This window comes from Schistocerca nitens, chromosome 6 (genome assembly GCF_023898315.1).
Source record: "Schistocerca nitens isolate TAMUIC-IGC-003100 chromosome 6, iqSchNite1.1, whole genome shotgun sequence".
Classification (NCBI taxonomy): domain Eukaryota; kingdom Metazoa; phylum Arthropoda; class Insecta; order Orthoptera; family Acrididae; genus Schistocerca; species Schistocerca nitens.
The window spans coordinates 118,466,346-118,483,730 of record NC_064619.1 but is presented as its reverse complement, the minus strand read 5'-3'; the positions used below and the strand labels follow the sequence as shown (position 1 = coordinate 118,483,730).

At 42.2% G+C, this 17,385-nt stretch overlaps 1 protein-coding gene across 2 annotated transcripts in view; it reads left to right on the top strand.

The window, feature by feature from the left end:
• The window catches only part of LOC126262245 (GPI ethanolamine phosphate transferase 1), a 274,209-nt gene extending 258,503 nt beyond the window's left edge, over positions 1 to 15,706 (top strand). For both annotated transcript variants that reach the window (XM_049958725.1, XM_049958726.1), the window contains 3 exons: positions 5,543 to 5,632; positions 14,983 to 15,174; positions 15,267 to 15,706. In XM_049958725.1, the coding sequence (XP_049814682.1) occupies positions 5,543 to 5,632; positions 14,983 to 15,174; positions 15,267 to 15,599 (615 nt within the window). In that variant the 3' untranslated portion in view covers positions 15,600 to 15,706. The remainder of the gene's footprint in view (positions 1 to 5,542; positions 5,633 to 14,982; positions 15,175 to 15,266) is intronic.
• The last annotated feature ends 1,679 nt before the right edge of the window (positions 15,707 to 17,385 follow it).

Genomic DNA, 17,385 nt, shown 5'->3' with positions numbered 1-17,385 from the left:
TTGATTTCTTTGGGACCATGATAACTGGGGACGACCAGGGACTGGCGGAGGGTTGTATTATCCCTGCCTCTTGCTGTGTTGGATAGTTTCCTCCAAACAGGTGTAGTGCCCCCAGAATTTTACGAAAGTCTGGAGACACTTGTGTTCCAGCCGTTTCGAACACGTGTTATATTAAAGCAGGGCCTAAGGATGAGCATGGGATACTGCTCCCATTTATTGTTTGTGCAGGCGAAACTGGAAGGGAGATAATTCGTCGGCGCTGGCAAGTGTTCAGCGCGACCTGCCAAGAATAATTAAATACGGCCCGGAAGCTCCGTGGCCGGCTGCGAAGAGTAATGTAGCTTTGTATTGTTGAAAAACAAATGGAGTGACTCGAGATAGTGACTGTTTATTAGACGTTGAACTGCCATTGAGAGTACGTGGACTGGACATGGATAGTCAGCCATGATAAAAACTTATGTATTAATTGTGTTCAAAAATGTATAATTAATTGATTCTGGGTGCCCGGTAATGTGTGGGCTTACATCATAAAGTTTAGTTGTTTTTTTTGTACAAAGTGGAAATAAACATGTTCTGGTGCATTGAATGATATTCCAAGAGTAGCGTATTTTTTAAATAAGAAGAGAGAGAGAGCAAGAGAGTGAAAATTTCCCCTTCCTAGCAGTGAACTCTTCGGAGAAGCGTCCGGTGCTAGCAGAAGACATCGGCACTGCAAGAAATCAGAACCAGCATTCTTCAACAAGTAAGTCCACGAAAACGCTTAACATTACACCGGGCCACCGCACAGGCTGGAGGTGATATGGTATTCTATATGGTTTCTGCGCAATGGGCCTTGCACCTCCGGTGGGAATTTCGTGGTAAACAAGGTCAGTAGCGGGCAAATAATGCCTTTCCTCAAATAAGCAGGAGTGTTCTTCCAAGTCGGAGTACAATTTGTTTTGGTCAGCCCAGATGATCTAACTTATCTTTGAATTTGTCTCTGAGCACGAGAACAATATGACATATGCTGCATTCTGGAAGCCATTGTTTTCAGTTAGGTTTTGGCTTCTCTTGTGCAGGGAGGTTTTCTTCAATCTCGTGGCCACTAGCTGTAATGGTGCTCCTAGGAATTTCTATCTCCTTCATTCCAAAATTGTCCAAACAGATGTGAACATAAAATTTCTTTCCCTGCACTTCCGCTCTCATTAAGCCACATTTAACATGTACCTGTAATCTGTCAAGGACATTGTTTTGACAGAGAGGGTCCACCAATACGGCTGTTTTTGGCAGTTCGCAGTGTTTGACCCCAAGCCAGAGAATGCAACCCATGCCACCACTGGTTCTGACAGAGGTAGTTGTACGTAACGCCCATGTTTGCGTGGAAGGAACCTGTGGAAGCGGCTGTGTTTCACAAGTACCTTGTGACGGAACGACGTGAGGGCCACCGAAGCGGTGGGTTTCCTCACCGAGATGGGCAGTTTGCATTCTGTAATCTACTACACTCTGGTCGTGGTGGAGAAAATCACTCCCCAGGATGACATCAAATCTTGCCTTCGTTTTCGAATTACATCCATGTCAAAAGGGTAGTGTCTAGCTCCGATTTTCATTTGAACTTGGCAGTACCCAGCAGGTATGATTATCTCGGCGCTCAGACCGTTAATGTGGTGACGGGGTGGTTTTAACACTCATCTGTCCCCATGTCCTATGAATAATACGCTGGTTGGTGCTCCCGTGTCGACAAGCACTCCTTCATTCTTTCCTCGAACTTAGCTGTTGAGGAGGGTATTTGCTGCCTCATTTATGACACCATGGTGGACTGGGTGAATGAATTTTCCAGGGGGCACGGTCTGGCAGCGTGACTTGCCCCCTGACCGTTTTGTGGCTGATTTTGGGGTCGTGGTGGATTGTTGGTAAATTGTTTCCTCTGTTGGTTGTGCGAGGGTCCCTGTTTCCCAGGTTCTGTGGGCAGATTTTACTCATATGCCCTGTGGTTCCACACCGATAACAATAAGGTGCACGGCACTGCGCATCAGCATGGCCTGCCTCTCGGCAGTGTTGACATGCTGTTCATATTTAAAAATTGGACGCGGTTGTTTGTTCGGACGAACCGAACTGCCAATAAAATGCGCTGCCTCCTCTCGCAACATCGCAAGTCGTGTGGCATCATGCAACGAGGTGGGTGATGTTATCTTTACCTCTCCTCCAACATACAGGTCGCTTCCACATATAAATATGTCATTTGAGCGGGCTTCTACCTGCTCAATTAACACCTCGTTACGGATGGGGTCCGAACCCAGCATGTAAATGTGGCAAGCCACAGTGCAGATCTGGCCAGCAAATGCCTCTACATCCTCCCCTTGCTTCTCGTAGAGGGTGGACAACTTGTCTCTGTAATAGCAGGCATCAAGACTGTCCGAATATCTCTATTTCAACCCACCTTCCAACATGGCAAAAGAGGTGGTGTCCCTAAGGGTGTGAACTGATTTGATATAGGTATGAGTGTTGCCTGACAGTTTAAGATGGAGTACAATTAAACAGTTAATAAGAAATCGTTTGGCCAAGCTAAGTGCAGCCTACACCTCGGACAGTTTGTAGAAAGGAATTTATTTGCTCATTAGGCTATCAATTTCTGCTCGAAGGGCAGCTACTGCATCTGGCTTTTCCGTGGTTGGGGAGTTCCGTTATCCAGTGGTGGTACTACGGGTTTGGGGCATGGTTACAATGTCAGGACACCTAGTACTCGCTGAAAACTTGACAATTAGAGCAAGGAAAAGGGCCCACACTCGACAGCAAGAAGCTGGCGGCAAAGAAAAACTGAACAATGAACTTACAGGAGCCGTAGTTGCGGCAATGGTAGGTCATAGACAGCTGGCATCTCGTTGGATGACAGTGGCAGGAAACAGCAGCGAAGATTATGTTGGCGGTGTTGATGGCTGCGTCACGTGCCTCAGCTATCCAGCCGAAACATGCGTGTTTCCTGGGTGGCGGCGCGTGGCTGGAACATGCGACCATTCTACATTGGAGCAGCGTAGAAGGCGGCTACCCGCAGCGTGGCATACCACCGGACTGCCTGGGAATGGCAGTGTGGCGCAATGAAGTGCTTGGCCACGCAAGCAGTCTGGCATTCGCTGCGGCAGATGTTAGGAATGCTGAAACAGCAGAGGTTGCGTGGCGAACCACAAATGCATGTGCTTGTGATTGCGTATCGCATCTGGCACGTCATGCGCAAAGTACTACTGGCAGCTTCATCGGGTACGCAGTTAGGTCAATAAGACGGGCCTAACGGTGAGCGACCCCACATCTGACACCAGATGTTAATGTGTCAATATTGGCAAGGAAGGGAAAGCAGTGTGCACCCGTTGAGGTGAACAATCAAATATATTTTAAATGCATGGATGTTTAATCCCATAAAAAGAAAAGGCAGGCCTAGTGAAGCCGCTGAAACTGAATGGGCTGCTGCCCAAGAGGGCAGGAGAGGAGAGCGCCTGGTCGGGTCGGAAGCTGCCAGCAGAAGAGAGCGGACGGCTTGTCTGCTCCCGGCGGCTGGCCATGGTTCCACCCCCACTTGACCACCTCCAACCCTCCCTATTGGACAACCAAGTTGGTTGTAGACACGCAGTTTGGTAACGTTACCTCATCAGCAACACATGAGTTTAGCTGCTGATGGTTCAACGTGTGGGTTTCTTATTTGCGCATTCCAAAAACCCTTCACAGACTGTGAGGCGAAGGTCTTTCTGGTTTCGACTCTTGAGCCGTGGGATGAACTTGGTGGCAACATGATGCATTCCAAGATGCTGTGTCAGGATATTATGACATGATCCAACTGAAGTGTTACATTCTTCTGCAGTCTCTTGGACAATCAGTCTTAAATTGGCATGCACAGTTTCATTGACATTCCCGACGTGAGCATTATCTTTAACTTCCATCTGGCCATTTTTAAACTGTATGAACCATTTATAACATCGAGTACAGATTAAGCACTCATCACTGCAGGCTTCCTGCATCACTTGGTGTGCCTCAGTAAACATTTTCTTGAGTTTCATGCAAAATTTAATGCAGACGTGTTACTCTCTGACTCTGCCAACACGAAATTCTCAAACTGTGCGACACAACATTTTTCTCAATATAACACTGAACATTAATTAACAGACATACAGCAATGAAACTTCTGGCAGCTACACATTAAACACAGGTGTGTACAGGGATGTCAAAAGCGTTTTGCTCCAACACACCACTGCCGCGAATTTACAAATGTTCCACCCCCACTGGTATTGCGAGGGTTAAAGTTCTATGTTATTACACCACAGCATCAGTGTGAAAACCAAACACAATAATCAGATTAGTATAATTAAGTTACAAAGTGTGAAGTAGCCATCCAAATGTATTTATTACATTTAAACAGCATTTTTAAAAAATAGAACGTAACTGTTCAGAGTTTTAGAACAAATAAAATTAAGAATGTGTGTGATATACCGCCATGAGTTAACAAGAGACTATCTCTGAAATAAACAACAGTTTTGATGGATTGAGATCAGGAAATCAATGTTATTCTTTACTGACAATGGACCAACACGTGAAGCACAGAAACATGTAACAAGAAACGGTGTTCACACTAGCTTTCAAGCACTTGCTTTTTCTCTAGCAAAAGTACACACATTCACACACAATACCATACAGAGACAGCGCACAGTCCCATGGCCATGGCCGCTACAGATGAGTAATTGCCTTTTCCTTATTTTAGATATTACCCAATCCAGGAATTCCCACTACTGAGCTAGATTAATTCCTTCATAAGTAATCAAGAGAAGGTTTACCAGTGTGAGTGTGTATGTTTTCTTACAGCTGACCTGATTCTTATTGTAGTGTGCCCCCCGAACCCCCTCCCATATATAACTTGTGGACAGATGTGGAGCCCGTGTCACTGCCACTACTTATGCTGCTGAACTTGTGCTTGCTTTTGAATTCCAGGCTTGAGACCTGGCTTCATTTTTCTACACACACACACACACACACACACACACACACGGGCTTCTTACATTTTATTCCATTTAGTGTTTGTTTTAATAATTGCAGTAGTTTTGGAGTCCAGAAATTGGTTGTTCAGATTATGAAAGAGAGACTTACAGTCCAGTTGCTAATAAGCTTATTAAACATCTATGAAAGTAGAAACTGCTTTTAAGATTAAAATAACAAACAAATTCCATTTATGTTCCATTGCTGATTGTTTATTTCAAACCGATTTACTGTTTATTGGCTCATCATCAGGAAACAACTAGCATTCACCAGATACACTAGTGTGTAGAAGACAAAGATTAGAATCAAAGATAGTGTCAACATGTACAGAAACTTTGGTCCTGACATTGGGAGAGAAATGTCAAACCGAGCACTCATCACTCATGCTAAGCACCAAGCGTGTTAAATTACAATTTAGAAGATTTTTTTAAATTTGATGCATCTAGTAATTTGTAATTTAACACTGTATTGTTTGTATTCCTGTGTAATTTTCATGTGGAATGCCATAATTTCTTTGAGTTCTTATCTTATGTTTTCCATTCCTTTTCAGCTTCTACAGTGCACATTTCTAGATTATTCTGTGAACAGAAAAAATTCTGCAGCAGTTTCATCAGGTGACTTTCGACGAGCATTTATTTTTGTATCCTTTTTGTAAATAATTAATCCCCGTAATGGAGACAGCAAAAAAATTGTAAAAAGGCAACTCTCACTTGCAGATAAACAATGGTTGGTCTACAAATACCATTGTGATGCAAAATTCACATTAGCTTTCATGTTCCAGGTTTTGTGTGTGTGTGTGTGTGTGTGTGTGTGTGTGTATGTATGTGTGTGTGTGTGCGCGCGTGCACGCGTGCTTGCTTGGGTGTTTGCATGTTCATGCACACGCTCTATTCCATTTAGAAAAAGACATATGGCTCCATGAGGAAAGTTAATTAGTTAGTTAGTTACATGTTCCATTGATCAATAGCACGGAAAACCGTTATGATGTGGAACGTGTCAAAAGTACAAGAAATGCGCACAGGAAACAAGTTTATTTGTTTACATTATAGTATTATACCTAAATATTTTATTATCACTCACATCAGTTTTTTTTTTGGTTACATTATAGTGTTATACCTAAATATTTCTATTATCACTCACATCAGTAACTCATTCAGTACATCGAGCAAGGTGGCGCTGAGGTAAGACACTAGATTCTTCTTTGATAGGATGGCAGCTCAGATCTCCGTTCTGTCTTTGAGATTTAGGTTTTCCATGGTTTCCCTACATTTCTTTAGATTAGTGCCAAGATGTTTGCTTTGAGGACGACAGAGCTGATTTCCTTCCCCATGCTTTCGCAACCTCAGCTTCATAGTCTGTCTATAATGGTCTCGCCATCGAAGGGATGTTAAACCTCGAATCATTCTTCCTCCTCTGGTTGATACAAGAGGTAATAATGTTAACTGCCTAAACCAAATGTGTGCCACACTATATGTATTTTGCTGAAAATCTCACTTTGATATTGTCAACTGACCTGTAACTTACGGGGTTTTATATGTGCTATATCTCCTGTGGGGAGATGCATGATAAGAATTAATCAGACGCAGATCAGCAAGAACAAAGGTTTATTTCAACCAAATTAGAGAGCCTTAACAACAAAAGAAAACACTTCGCAATAAAAAATAATACAACTACTCAGACACTAATAGGTACATGCCTGGAACACACAGTGAATAAATGTAGTGGGACATGAAGACTTTGCCACTGATAACCCCTAATGACAGAGGTTGAGCATTCGGCATAGTTAGCTGACAGGTGCGTCTCATGAAATCACTGGAAAGTTGTAGGTACCACTGTGGTGGCTTCCAACCGGGCTCTGACTGACAGACTGCTAAAAGTCGGCACATGAATTGACCTGTGCTCAGGTGTACGAAACTGCTTGTGCCAACCTGTATAGCCGGGGCGTGGTGGAATTCGTATCGATCCAGTTCTGCACACATGACACGGTGGAGGAAATAGGTCCCTGGCACACAGGACCTCTGGTGATGCTTGTCCTGCCATCTGTTGTTATTGTTGTGATTGACGCAGGCTAAGGAGGCAGTGCATTGTACTTATGCAAACCCGTAATGCTTCAGTATTTGAGGGGTTGCCGATCCCTTTAGGTGAATAGGTACTGGGCAGTTTCGGCTATCAGGCACCCTGTAAATCCACAAACTACTGTAGAATATCTGGGGCAAAAGGTACTACATGCTAATATTAGCCAGTCTGTTTGTAATCGTGTGTCTGTGGAATGACACATTATGCAATCTGTTACCAGTACCTTGTTCTCATGATCGCTAAATGAGACATACAATGTAAGTAGAAGAATTTTTTGAATGTTATACCTCAAATACTAGTTCTTTAAGCTTTCCCTTCTTTTCAGCAATTTGCTTTTAGATTCTCTGAGTTTTTAGTGAGGATGTTGAACACAAGCAAAAGGGAGGAGGAGGATTAGAAGGAGATTAGTGTTTAACGTCCCATCAACATTGTGGTCGTTAGAGGTGGAGCACAAGCTTGGATTAGCAAAGGAAGGGGATGGAAATTGGCCATACTCTTTCAAAGGAACTGTCCAAACATTTTCTTGAAGTGATTTGGGGAAATCACAGAAATATAAACTAGGATGGCTGGATGCAGGTTTCAACTGTTGTCCTCCCGAATATGAGTCCATTGCACCACCTCACTCGGTAAAAGCAAAAGAGCAGGCCAGGTGAATAGAGTGTGCTTAAAAGGTATATAATGCTGGGTAGGAAGAAGGAAGAAAAATCGTAGTTTCATGTCTCATCAATGGTGAGATCTTTCAATGGGGCCCTGTCAGCATTTGCATTAAATTGTTTAGAGAAACAACAGAAAACCCTTAACATGGATAGCTGGACAGGAGTTTCAACCTTCCTCCTTCTGAAGGCAAGTCCAGTGTCATAACGATGCAGCCACAGTGCTTGATACTGAAATGAAAAAGAAATGAAAATATGAAACAAGAAATTAATAGAAAATAAATAAATGTGATTTCTGAGGTGTTTTTGGGCATGATTCATCGATGATATGTCCCTATGCCGCTCTGATCTGTGGCGAAATTGGTTAATTCATGTGGAAACTCGGCATAAAATGCATTTCACTCCAAACGATGATGAGCTTTGTAGTGTTAAAAGTGATCTAGGCACCTAAATACCAGGTGAATACCACAGTCCACGGTCTTATTCGAGACAACAGACAATTACAAGACTAGATTACAGATGCCAGAGACATCAGTGACACACCCAGTAGAAACAGTCAGGCAGTCAGCTGTTACAGAACAATTCTTGGAGCAGAATTACAAAACAAGATGGACCATATAGCAGCCTTTGAGTTCCTGGAACAACATAGTTAACAAGTCTGGCAAGAAAGTATTGCAGAAAATCTTACAAACAGGTATGGATGTTTCAATGAAAGCAAGGCTTAGAGTTCGGTACTCAATTTATTAAGATCTCACTGAGTCATCCAATAGAGCCAGTAATCAATGAGGAGATGTACATTTAATGTATCATTCCAGGTGTATGATTTGCTTGATAAACATTTACCTAATGGAACTCATATTTTGTACTATAAGTTGAGTGCGCAACAGAAATTAAATTAACACTGGGAGTGCCCCAAGGAAGCATAATAAATCCTTTAATGTTGTCAATATATTTAAACAATGTACTAAATAGAATCGGGAACACTATCAAATTGTTCACTAATGATTTTACTGTCTACAGAAATTATTCTGTTGGGCAATTGTACAGAAATGCAAAAAGGCGTGGTGATAATTTCCACTTTGTGTAATAAATTGCAGCCCCCTTTGAATGTGGAAAAAACCTGCAGCAAATGGAAAGAACCTAGTAGTAGCCATTTATAAGATTACTGCTTAACATTTGGAGCGACTCACATCATTAAAATATTTAGGAAAACCAATAATAGTAGGAAGCAGTATGAAATGGGAGGGGTGGTGAATGGATAACTTGGATCTGTTGGAAGAGCTATGGGAATGTGCTGTGCATCCGTAAAGGTGTAAAATGCTAGTGTAATCAATTCTGGAGTATTGCTGCTCTGGTGTTTGGAGCCCTTATGAAATACATACGACAGCAGACACAAAATGAATACAGACATTCTGCTGTGATCCTTCCAGGTCAGCACAGCGTATACAAAAGTGTAGATAAATTCTCAGAGAACTGAAATCTGAACTCTTGGAAAAATAGTGACATTGTTCTTGCAAAATTCTGTTCAGTAAAATGGAGAATTGGTGTTTTAGGAAGACTGTGTGACCGTTATGCTGCCACCAGCATACATCTTGAGTAAGGATCATGAGAATAAGATAAGAGAGGTTAAGTCACATGTAGAGTAGTACAGACAGATTGTTTTGTCTCACTCAGTATGTGCACGGAACAGGGCAGAAAATCTAAAATACTGGTACAAAGTGTCCTTTACAATTATTTTGTGGATTATGAAATATGTGTGTGATGTGTTGAGAAACAGCATAGACATTGGAAAACAAATGTCCATGAGGGCTCCGGGAGACAAAGTAGCCAGGGAAACCTTCCCTCCAAGGCCAGCCAGCTCTTATATTGTTCAACAGTTCCAGAATTCTGTAACACCCAGTCCTGCACACAGGCACAGATTGAGAAACACAAAATATAGAATAAAATGTCTGTCTGGATTGTAGGCAGCGAAAGCACCACTCTGGGCCAAGTGTAGAAGGAAACTATGTCAGTCATCAAAATACAACTCTACATCTACATCTACATCTACATGGATACTCTGCAAATCACGTTTAAGTGTGTGGCAGAGGGTTCATTGAACCACCTTCACAATTCTGTATTATTCCAATCTCGTATAGCGTGCAGAAAGAATGAACACCTATATCTTTCCGTACAAGCTCTGATTTCCCTTATTTTATCGTGGTGATCGTTCCTCCTTATGTAGGTCGGTGTCAACAAAATATTTTTGCATTCGGAGGAAAAAGTTGGTGATTGGAATTTCATGAGAAGATTCCGTTGCAACGAAAAACGCCTTTCTTTTAATGATTTCCAGCCCAAATCCTGTATCATTTCTGTGAAACTCTCTCCCATATTTTGCGATAGTACAAAAGGCGCTGCCTTTCTTTGAACCCAATGTACTCCGTCAGTCCTATCTGTTAAGGATCCCACACCGCGCCGCAGTATTCTAAAAGATGATGGACAAGCGTAGTGTAGACAGTCTCCTTAGTAGGTCTGTTACATTTTCTAAGTCCTGCGAATAAAACGCGGTCTTTGGTTAGCCTTCCCCACAACATTTACTATGTGTTCCTTCCAATTTAAGTTGTTTGTAATTGTAATACCTAGGTATTTAGTTGAATTTACGGCTTTTAGATTAGGCTGATTTATCATGTAACCAAAGTTTAACGAGTTCCTTTTAGCCCTCATGTGGATGACCTCACACTTTTCATTGTTCAGGGTCAACAGCCACTTTTCGCACCATTCAGATATTTTTTCTAAATCATTGTGGAGTTTGTTTTGATCTTCTGATGACTTTATTAGTCGATAAACGACAGTGTCATCTGCAAACAACCGAAGACGGCTGTTCAGATTGTCTCCCAAATCGTTTATATAGATAAGGAACAGCAAAGGACCTATAACACTACCTTGGGGAATGCCATAAATCACTTCTGTTTTACTTGATGGCTTTCCGTCAATTACTACGAACTGTGACCTCTCTGACAGGAAATCACAAATCGAGTCACATAACTGAGATGATATTCCATAAGCACACAATTTCACTATGATCCGCTTGTGTTACAGTGTCAAAAGCCTTACGGAAATCCAGAAATACGGAATCGATCTGAAATCCCTTGTCAATAGCACTCAACACTTCATGTGAATAAAGAGCTAGTTGTGTTTCACAGGAATTATGTTTTCTAAACCCATGTTGACCGTGTGTCAATAGACAGTTTTCTTCGAGGTAATTCATAATGTTCGAACACAATATATGTTTTTAAATCCTGCTACATATCAACGTTAATGAAATGGGCCTGTAATTTAGTAGATTACTCATACTACCTTTCTTTAATATTGGTGTGACCTGTGCAACATTCCAGTCTTTGGGTACGGATCTTTCGTCGAGCAAATGGTTGTATATGATTGTTAAGTATGGACCTAATGCATCAGCATACTCCGAAAGGAACCTAATTGGTATACAGTCTGGACCAGAATGCTTGCTTTTATTAAGTGATTGAAGTTGCTTCACTACTCCAAGGATATTTACTTCTATGTTACTCATGTTGGCAGCTGTTCTTGATTCGAATTCTGGAGTATTTACTTCATCTTCTTTTGTGAAGGCATTTTGGAAGACTGTGTTTAGTAACTGTGCTTTGGCTGCACTGTCTTCGATAGTATCTCCATTGCTATCGTGCAGAGAAGGCATTGATTTTTTCTTGCCGCTAACATACTTCACATACGACCAGAATCTCTTTGGATTTTCTGCCAGGTTTCGAGACAACGTTTCATGTGGAAACTGTTATAGGCATCTCGCATGGAAGTCCACGCTAAATTTTGAGCTTCTGTAAAAGATTGCCAATCTTGGGGATTTTGCGTCTGTTTAAATTTGGCATGTTTGTTTCGTTGTTTCCGCAACAGTGTTCTGACCCTTTTTGTATACCAAGGAGGATCAGCTCCATCGTTTGTTAATTTATTTGGTATAAATCTCTCAATTGCTGCCGATACTATTTCTTTGAATTTAAGCCAGATCTGGTCTACACTTAAATTATTAATTTGGAATGAGTGGAGATTGTCTCTAAGGAAGGCGTCAAGTGAATTTTTATATGCTTTTTTGAATAGGTATATTTTTTGCTTATTTTTCAGGGATTTGGGGATTACAATACTCAGTCTTGCTACGACAATCCTGTGTTCACTAATCCCTGAATTGGTTCTGATGCTCATTATTAACTCAGGATTATTTGTTGCTAAGAGGTCAAGTGTGTTTACACAAGCGTTTACTATTCGCGTGGGCTCATGAACTAACTGCTCAAAATAATTTTCAGAGAATGCATTTAGCACAATTTTGGATGATATTTTATGCATACCTCCAGAATTAAACATGTATTTTCACCAACATATTGAGGGTAAATTAAAGTCACCACCAACTATTATCGTATGAGTCCAGTACGTGTTTGAAATCAAACTCAAGTTTTCTTTGAACCTTTCAGCAACTGTATCATCTGAATTGGGAGGTTGGTATAAGGATCCAATTATTATTTTATTCCGGTTGCCAACAATGACCTCTGCCCATACTAACTCACAGGAAGTATCTGCTTCAATTTTGCAACAAGTTAAAACTACTTCTGACAGCAACAAACACTCCTCCGCCAACAGTGTTTAGCCCATCCTTTCGGAACACCGTTAGGTTCTTCGAAAAAATTTCAGCTGAGCTTATATCTGGCTTTAGCCAGCTTTCAGTGCCTATAACAATTTGAGCATCAGTGCTTTCTATTAGGGCTTGGAGCCCTGGTACTTTCCCAACACAGCTATGAAAATTTACAACTGTTATAACAATGGTTCCTGTATCTACATTCTTCCTGTGTTCAGCCTACTCTCTTTGTGACTGAAGACCTTCTTGTGTTTTCCCGAGACCCTCTAACCCAAAAAACTGCCCAGTCCACGCCACACAGCCGCTGCTACCCATGTAGCCGCCTCCTGCCTATAGTGGACACCTGACCTATTCAGCGGAACCCGAAACCCAACCACCCTTTGGCGCAAGTCGAGGAATCTGCAGCCTACACGGTCACAGAACCTACTGAGCCTCTGATTCGGACCCTCCACTCAGCTCTGTACCAGAGGTCCGCAATCGGTCCTGTCGACTATGCTGCAAATGGTCAGCTCTGCTTTCATCTTGCAAGCGAGACTGGCAGCCTTTACCACTTCTGTTAGCCGCTCAAAACCAGAGAGAATCTCTTCAGATCCAAAGTGACACATCATTGGTACCGACGTGAGCAACCACCTGCAGTTGGCTGCACCCTGTGCTCTTCATGCAATCTGGGAGGACCCTTTCCACAACTGAAATGATTCCACCCGATATGCACACGCAGTGCACATTGGTTTTCTTACCCTTCTTGTCAGCCAAGTCCCTAAGGGGCCCCATAACGCGCCTAATGTTGGAACTCCCAACTACCAATAATCCCACCCTCTCCGATTGCCCAGATCTTGCAGGCTGAGTGGTTTTCTCTGAAACAGGACAGGTAACAGCATCTGGCTCAGTGACAGTGCCAGCCACAGACAGCACCTGGAACCTGTTTGTCAGACAAACCAGCGAGGCCTTACGTACGGCCGCCTGGAAAGTCTTTCGCCGCCTGCTTCGCACCGGGGCGACCTCCCACTCGACCACAGGTGAAGGGTCAGCCTCAGTGCGAGCAGTAACTGGATTGGCCACCAGTGAGGACCGATCGGACGACTCTGACGCGCTGGACGTCTGTTGAATCCCCATGGCCGGCCCACAACAGTGGTGCCCATCCACTGCAGCCTCAAGCTGTGTAACCAAAGGCATCACAGGCTGAAGCTGAGAGCTCGGCTCGCATCCGCACACAACAATCGCAGTCCCTGTTCATACTGAAGACCGTGTAAAACTAAACTATGCAGATAAACAGATTATCAGCACGTGCTGTGCAACTCTACTGTAGACCCTGACAAAAACACATGAACTGTGTCTAGTAATACGCAGATATTCAAAAACCTAACTACCGAAGCACTCAGGTGAAACCAAATAATTTGCCCCTGATGAGGAACTTGTAATATGTCACAAAATCAGTTTACTTTCTGATGCAAATGAAAACGCGAAATCTGTGGCTATTAGATTTTAAATTTACACGCAGAAACTCAAGAAACTATTAAAGCACACAGATGATATAATAAAATTCGCTCCTGGTTAGGAACACGTAAATGTCACCAAAGCGGTTTACTTATCTGTTGCTGCGTCTGCCTCGACTGGAAACACTAAAACTTGCTATTAAATAATAAAATGTGGAGAGACATTGAAGGAACATGTGAGGAGGAGGTTCAACTGAACCAGAATATCCATGACTCCACAAAATTTAAAACCTAAACATGGGAAAGGAACACTACACCTACAAAGGAAAGACGGTAGTAACAAGGATTTTGAGCTTTGCATGACCCAAAAGTGTTTTATTCCCATATAATAATATCAAGGTGCTTTGCTATTCACAGATTTAAAAGTTCATTTCTGAAGAGGAACAGAATCATTGAGTTGTCAATAGGCACACACACAAGAAGGAAAACTTGCTAGCTTTTGGGATTGCCCTTTGATGAGCTTGAGCGAAATATACAATGCGCGCGCGCACGCGCGCGCGCGCGCGCGCGCACACACACACACACACATATTCCTAGCCCCAAGTCTAGCTGGCACCATGTAGTGGCCTAGGTATGTGTGTGCTTGTGTGTGAGTGTGTTTGTGTATTTTACTCCAGCTCATCAAAGGACAACCCCAAAAGCCAGCAGGTTTTCCTTCTTTTGTGTGTGCCTGTCAACAACTCAACACTTCTGCTTTTTGGTGAGTGGTCTCCTTTAATCCTAAAGTATTTACATTCAACAGGAACTTTCCTACAACATTTCTGAAGAGAGTATGGGCAGTATTAGTGTTTTATCTGTGTGTTGAATAATGGTACTAAAGTAAGTTTTGTGTTGGGTGGAAAATGTAAAATGGCAGTCAGATATCACCAAACTACATACAGTAGAGTGCCCCTATAATTTACTGATTGTGATGAAGAATGCAGGTCTCACTGGATATTACAGTATTTTAAAATTGAAAGGTAGATGCATCAGTATGAGATTATTGTTATTATTATTATTATTATTATTGCACCCACCTCCTTTCCTGATAAGGTTTTCTCTTCCCTACCTTAGGACCACACCACTCTCTAGTAGTGCACATCACATTTAACATGGCTGGTATGATCGTTTCCTTAACATTTCTCAGTTGTTCTACATAGTACTGTCATTTTTTGGCACAGGAAATATAGCCAGTTTAAATTCATTTGATCCAACCTGGGTCAGGTGTTTTGTAACTGTTTTTTCTCCCTTTCTGATGACCGCCCTGATCCTGTGGAAGACTGTCATACCTTTTCTGACTGTTGCCTGTACATTCCGTGCTATTAATGTAGTACTCATGGTAAGTGATGCTCTCAGATTATCAAAACAAATTAGTTTCTAATGAACAAACATTTGTTCTGTCCTTTGATAAATATTCTTCCATTTTTACAGGTGTCAACAGAAAAGTTATTCTTCATAGTGATGATTTTTTCTGATGCCATGGGCATGCATTTCCTGCACCTAGTCACCAATCAAGGCAGTTGGCTGGAGATCGGGACATCCATTTCTCATTTTGTGATTGTGGAAACAATGACACTGCTCGTGGTGGTGCTCTATGGAGCTGCACAATGGCTGACACGAACTTCACTTTGGCAGTTACTGTGGCAAGACACTGCATCACCAGTGAAGCCCAGCTATTCCCTGGAGTCTGGAGTCCTCCCCATACACAAAGTTGATACCAGAAAGATGCATTCTCTGTTTCAGGCGAAGAAACATGCTGAGTAAAAAAAATGGGAAAAGCAAGTTTCAGGAAAGGCACATTTCTAGTAGTAAATAAGAAAATGATGGTTTTTATTTATTGGTCAGTATTAATAAATGCCAAATACTATTCTTTACAAGCTTCTGTATATTCTTTATTTCTGTCTGCACTTTTCCTTTCTAATTCCTCCATGCTCATTAACACCTTTTAAAATACACTGATGGCCATTAGAATCACAACACCAGGAAGGATTGCAAATAACAAAATATTTATTTTGCATATACAGAGTAGTAGAAAAAATATATTTGTGGGTAATTTGTAGGTATACAGGATACAAAATTTAATGCACAGAACTGGCATCTGTCTTAGCAACAGCACTCTAATTCTGCTTAACTTTGAGTCAAACTGAGCTTGGAAAACACCACAGAGACCTCAAAGATAGGACACAGCTACTGGCTTTAACATATCACATATGGAATCACCGGCTGTCTGAAGCAAAGGTAACCACGTTACGTACACAGTAGGACTCGATGCCATCATGCTGGGTGCTTATATTGTATGACAATGACTAATGCACTCTGACAATGTTTGTTCTCCTCTGAGCCTTGACATGTGAATACATCCATTGTGATGCTGTACACAGAACCGGGAATGATCTGAAAAACAGCATAATGCTACTCATGTTGGGCACACAACCATTGGCATGCCTCTCTCATCTGCTGCATCAAGAGAAGTCACAACAACAGTCACGGTGCTGACAATCCATGATGCTCCAGACATTGTTGCACTGTCAATATGGATGATTGTCATTCCCAAAAAAGCCCATTTCCTGAATAAAGGAGTGTGATGTGGAAATGCAATCCTGCAGAGCAGAGCAAAAAATGTGTCTGCCATATCAGGCAAAAGCCTCTTGGGCTACCGATATCCTGAGTGCCATCAAGAATGGCCCACATGAACCCCTCGATTGCACATTCACGTGGCAGTTGTGGGACCCTGTCCAGTACAAGCAGCATCATCACTGAACAATAAACCTCAGTCTTGATAAGCCATGATACCAATGCTGTCAAATTCTGACTTGGTTGACGTAAGAGCTTGTGATTTCCCATGATGGCTAATATCCTCTTCAGAGTGACTAAATTTCTTGATGCCCAGCGTCCAGCAGTTTAGTCACCCTGAAGAGGATTGCTGAAGAGATGGTCGAAACATCTGTGGTACAGTTGTTTTACCATTTCATAATGATGCACCCTAATAACTAAAGTGACCCAAAACCTTTTGTCTCTTATAGGGTGCCTAAAGGATGCTGCTTTCTTGGATAACTATACAAGAATTCAAGCAAATGACAGTAATGACTTTTGTTACAATAAAGTAGAGTGACAATACTTAACTTTGGATTTACAATGAGTTGCAAGCGATGGGCAACAGGCAAATAATCAGTGTCCTTCACTATATACAATGTCCATGTAAGCAACTGATATAAGGCACAAGTCTCAATATAACAAATAGGATGATGGGTCTTCTACTCTGGGTCTGCTCTGCTAGTGCCGGGCTACAATTGTCTGGCCAAGGCTGGCAGGAGCGGCGCTTATATTCTCTCCTTGTAAAGGCCGTTCCTGTCGTGGTGATGTCCTAATCAGTGTCTATTGGCTGATGTCATCTCACGGCCTTCTCTTCTCTTGTGTTCTTCATCTTCGGGCCGGTGTTTGTCATTAAGCCGGAACATTCCCCCCCCCCCCCCCCCCCAAAAAAAAAAAAAAAAAAAAAACGTAGGGAGTGCAAACACGACGGGGGAGGGGAGTGTGGGCTGCAGGGACG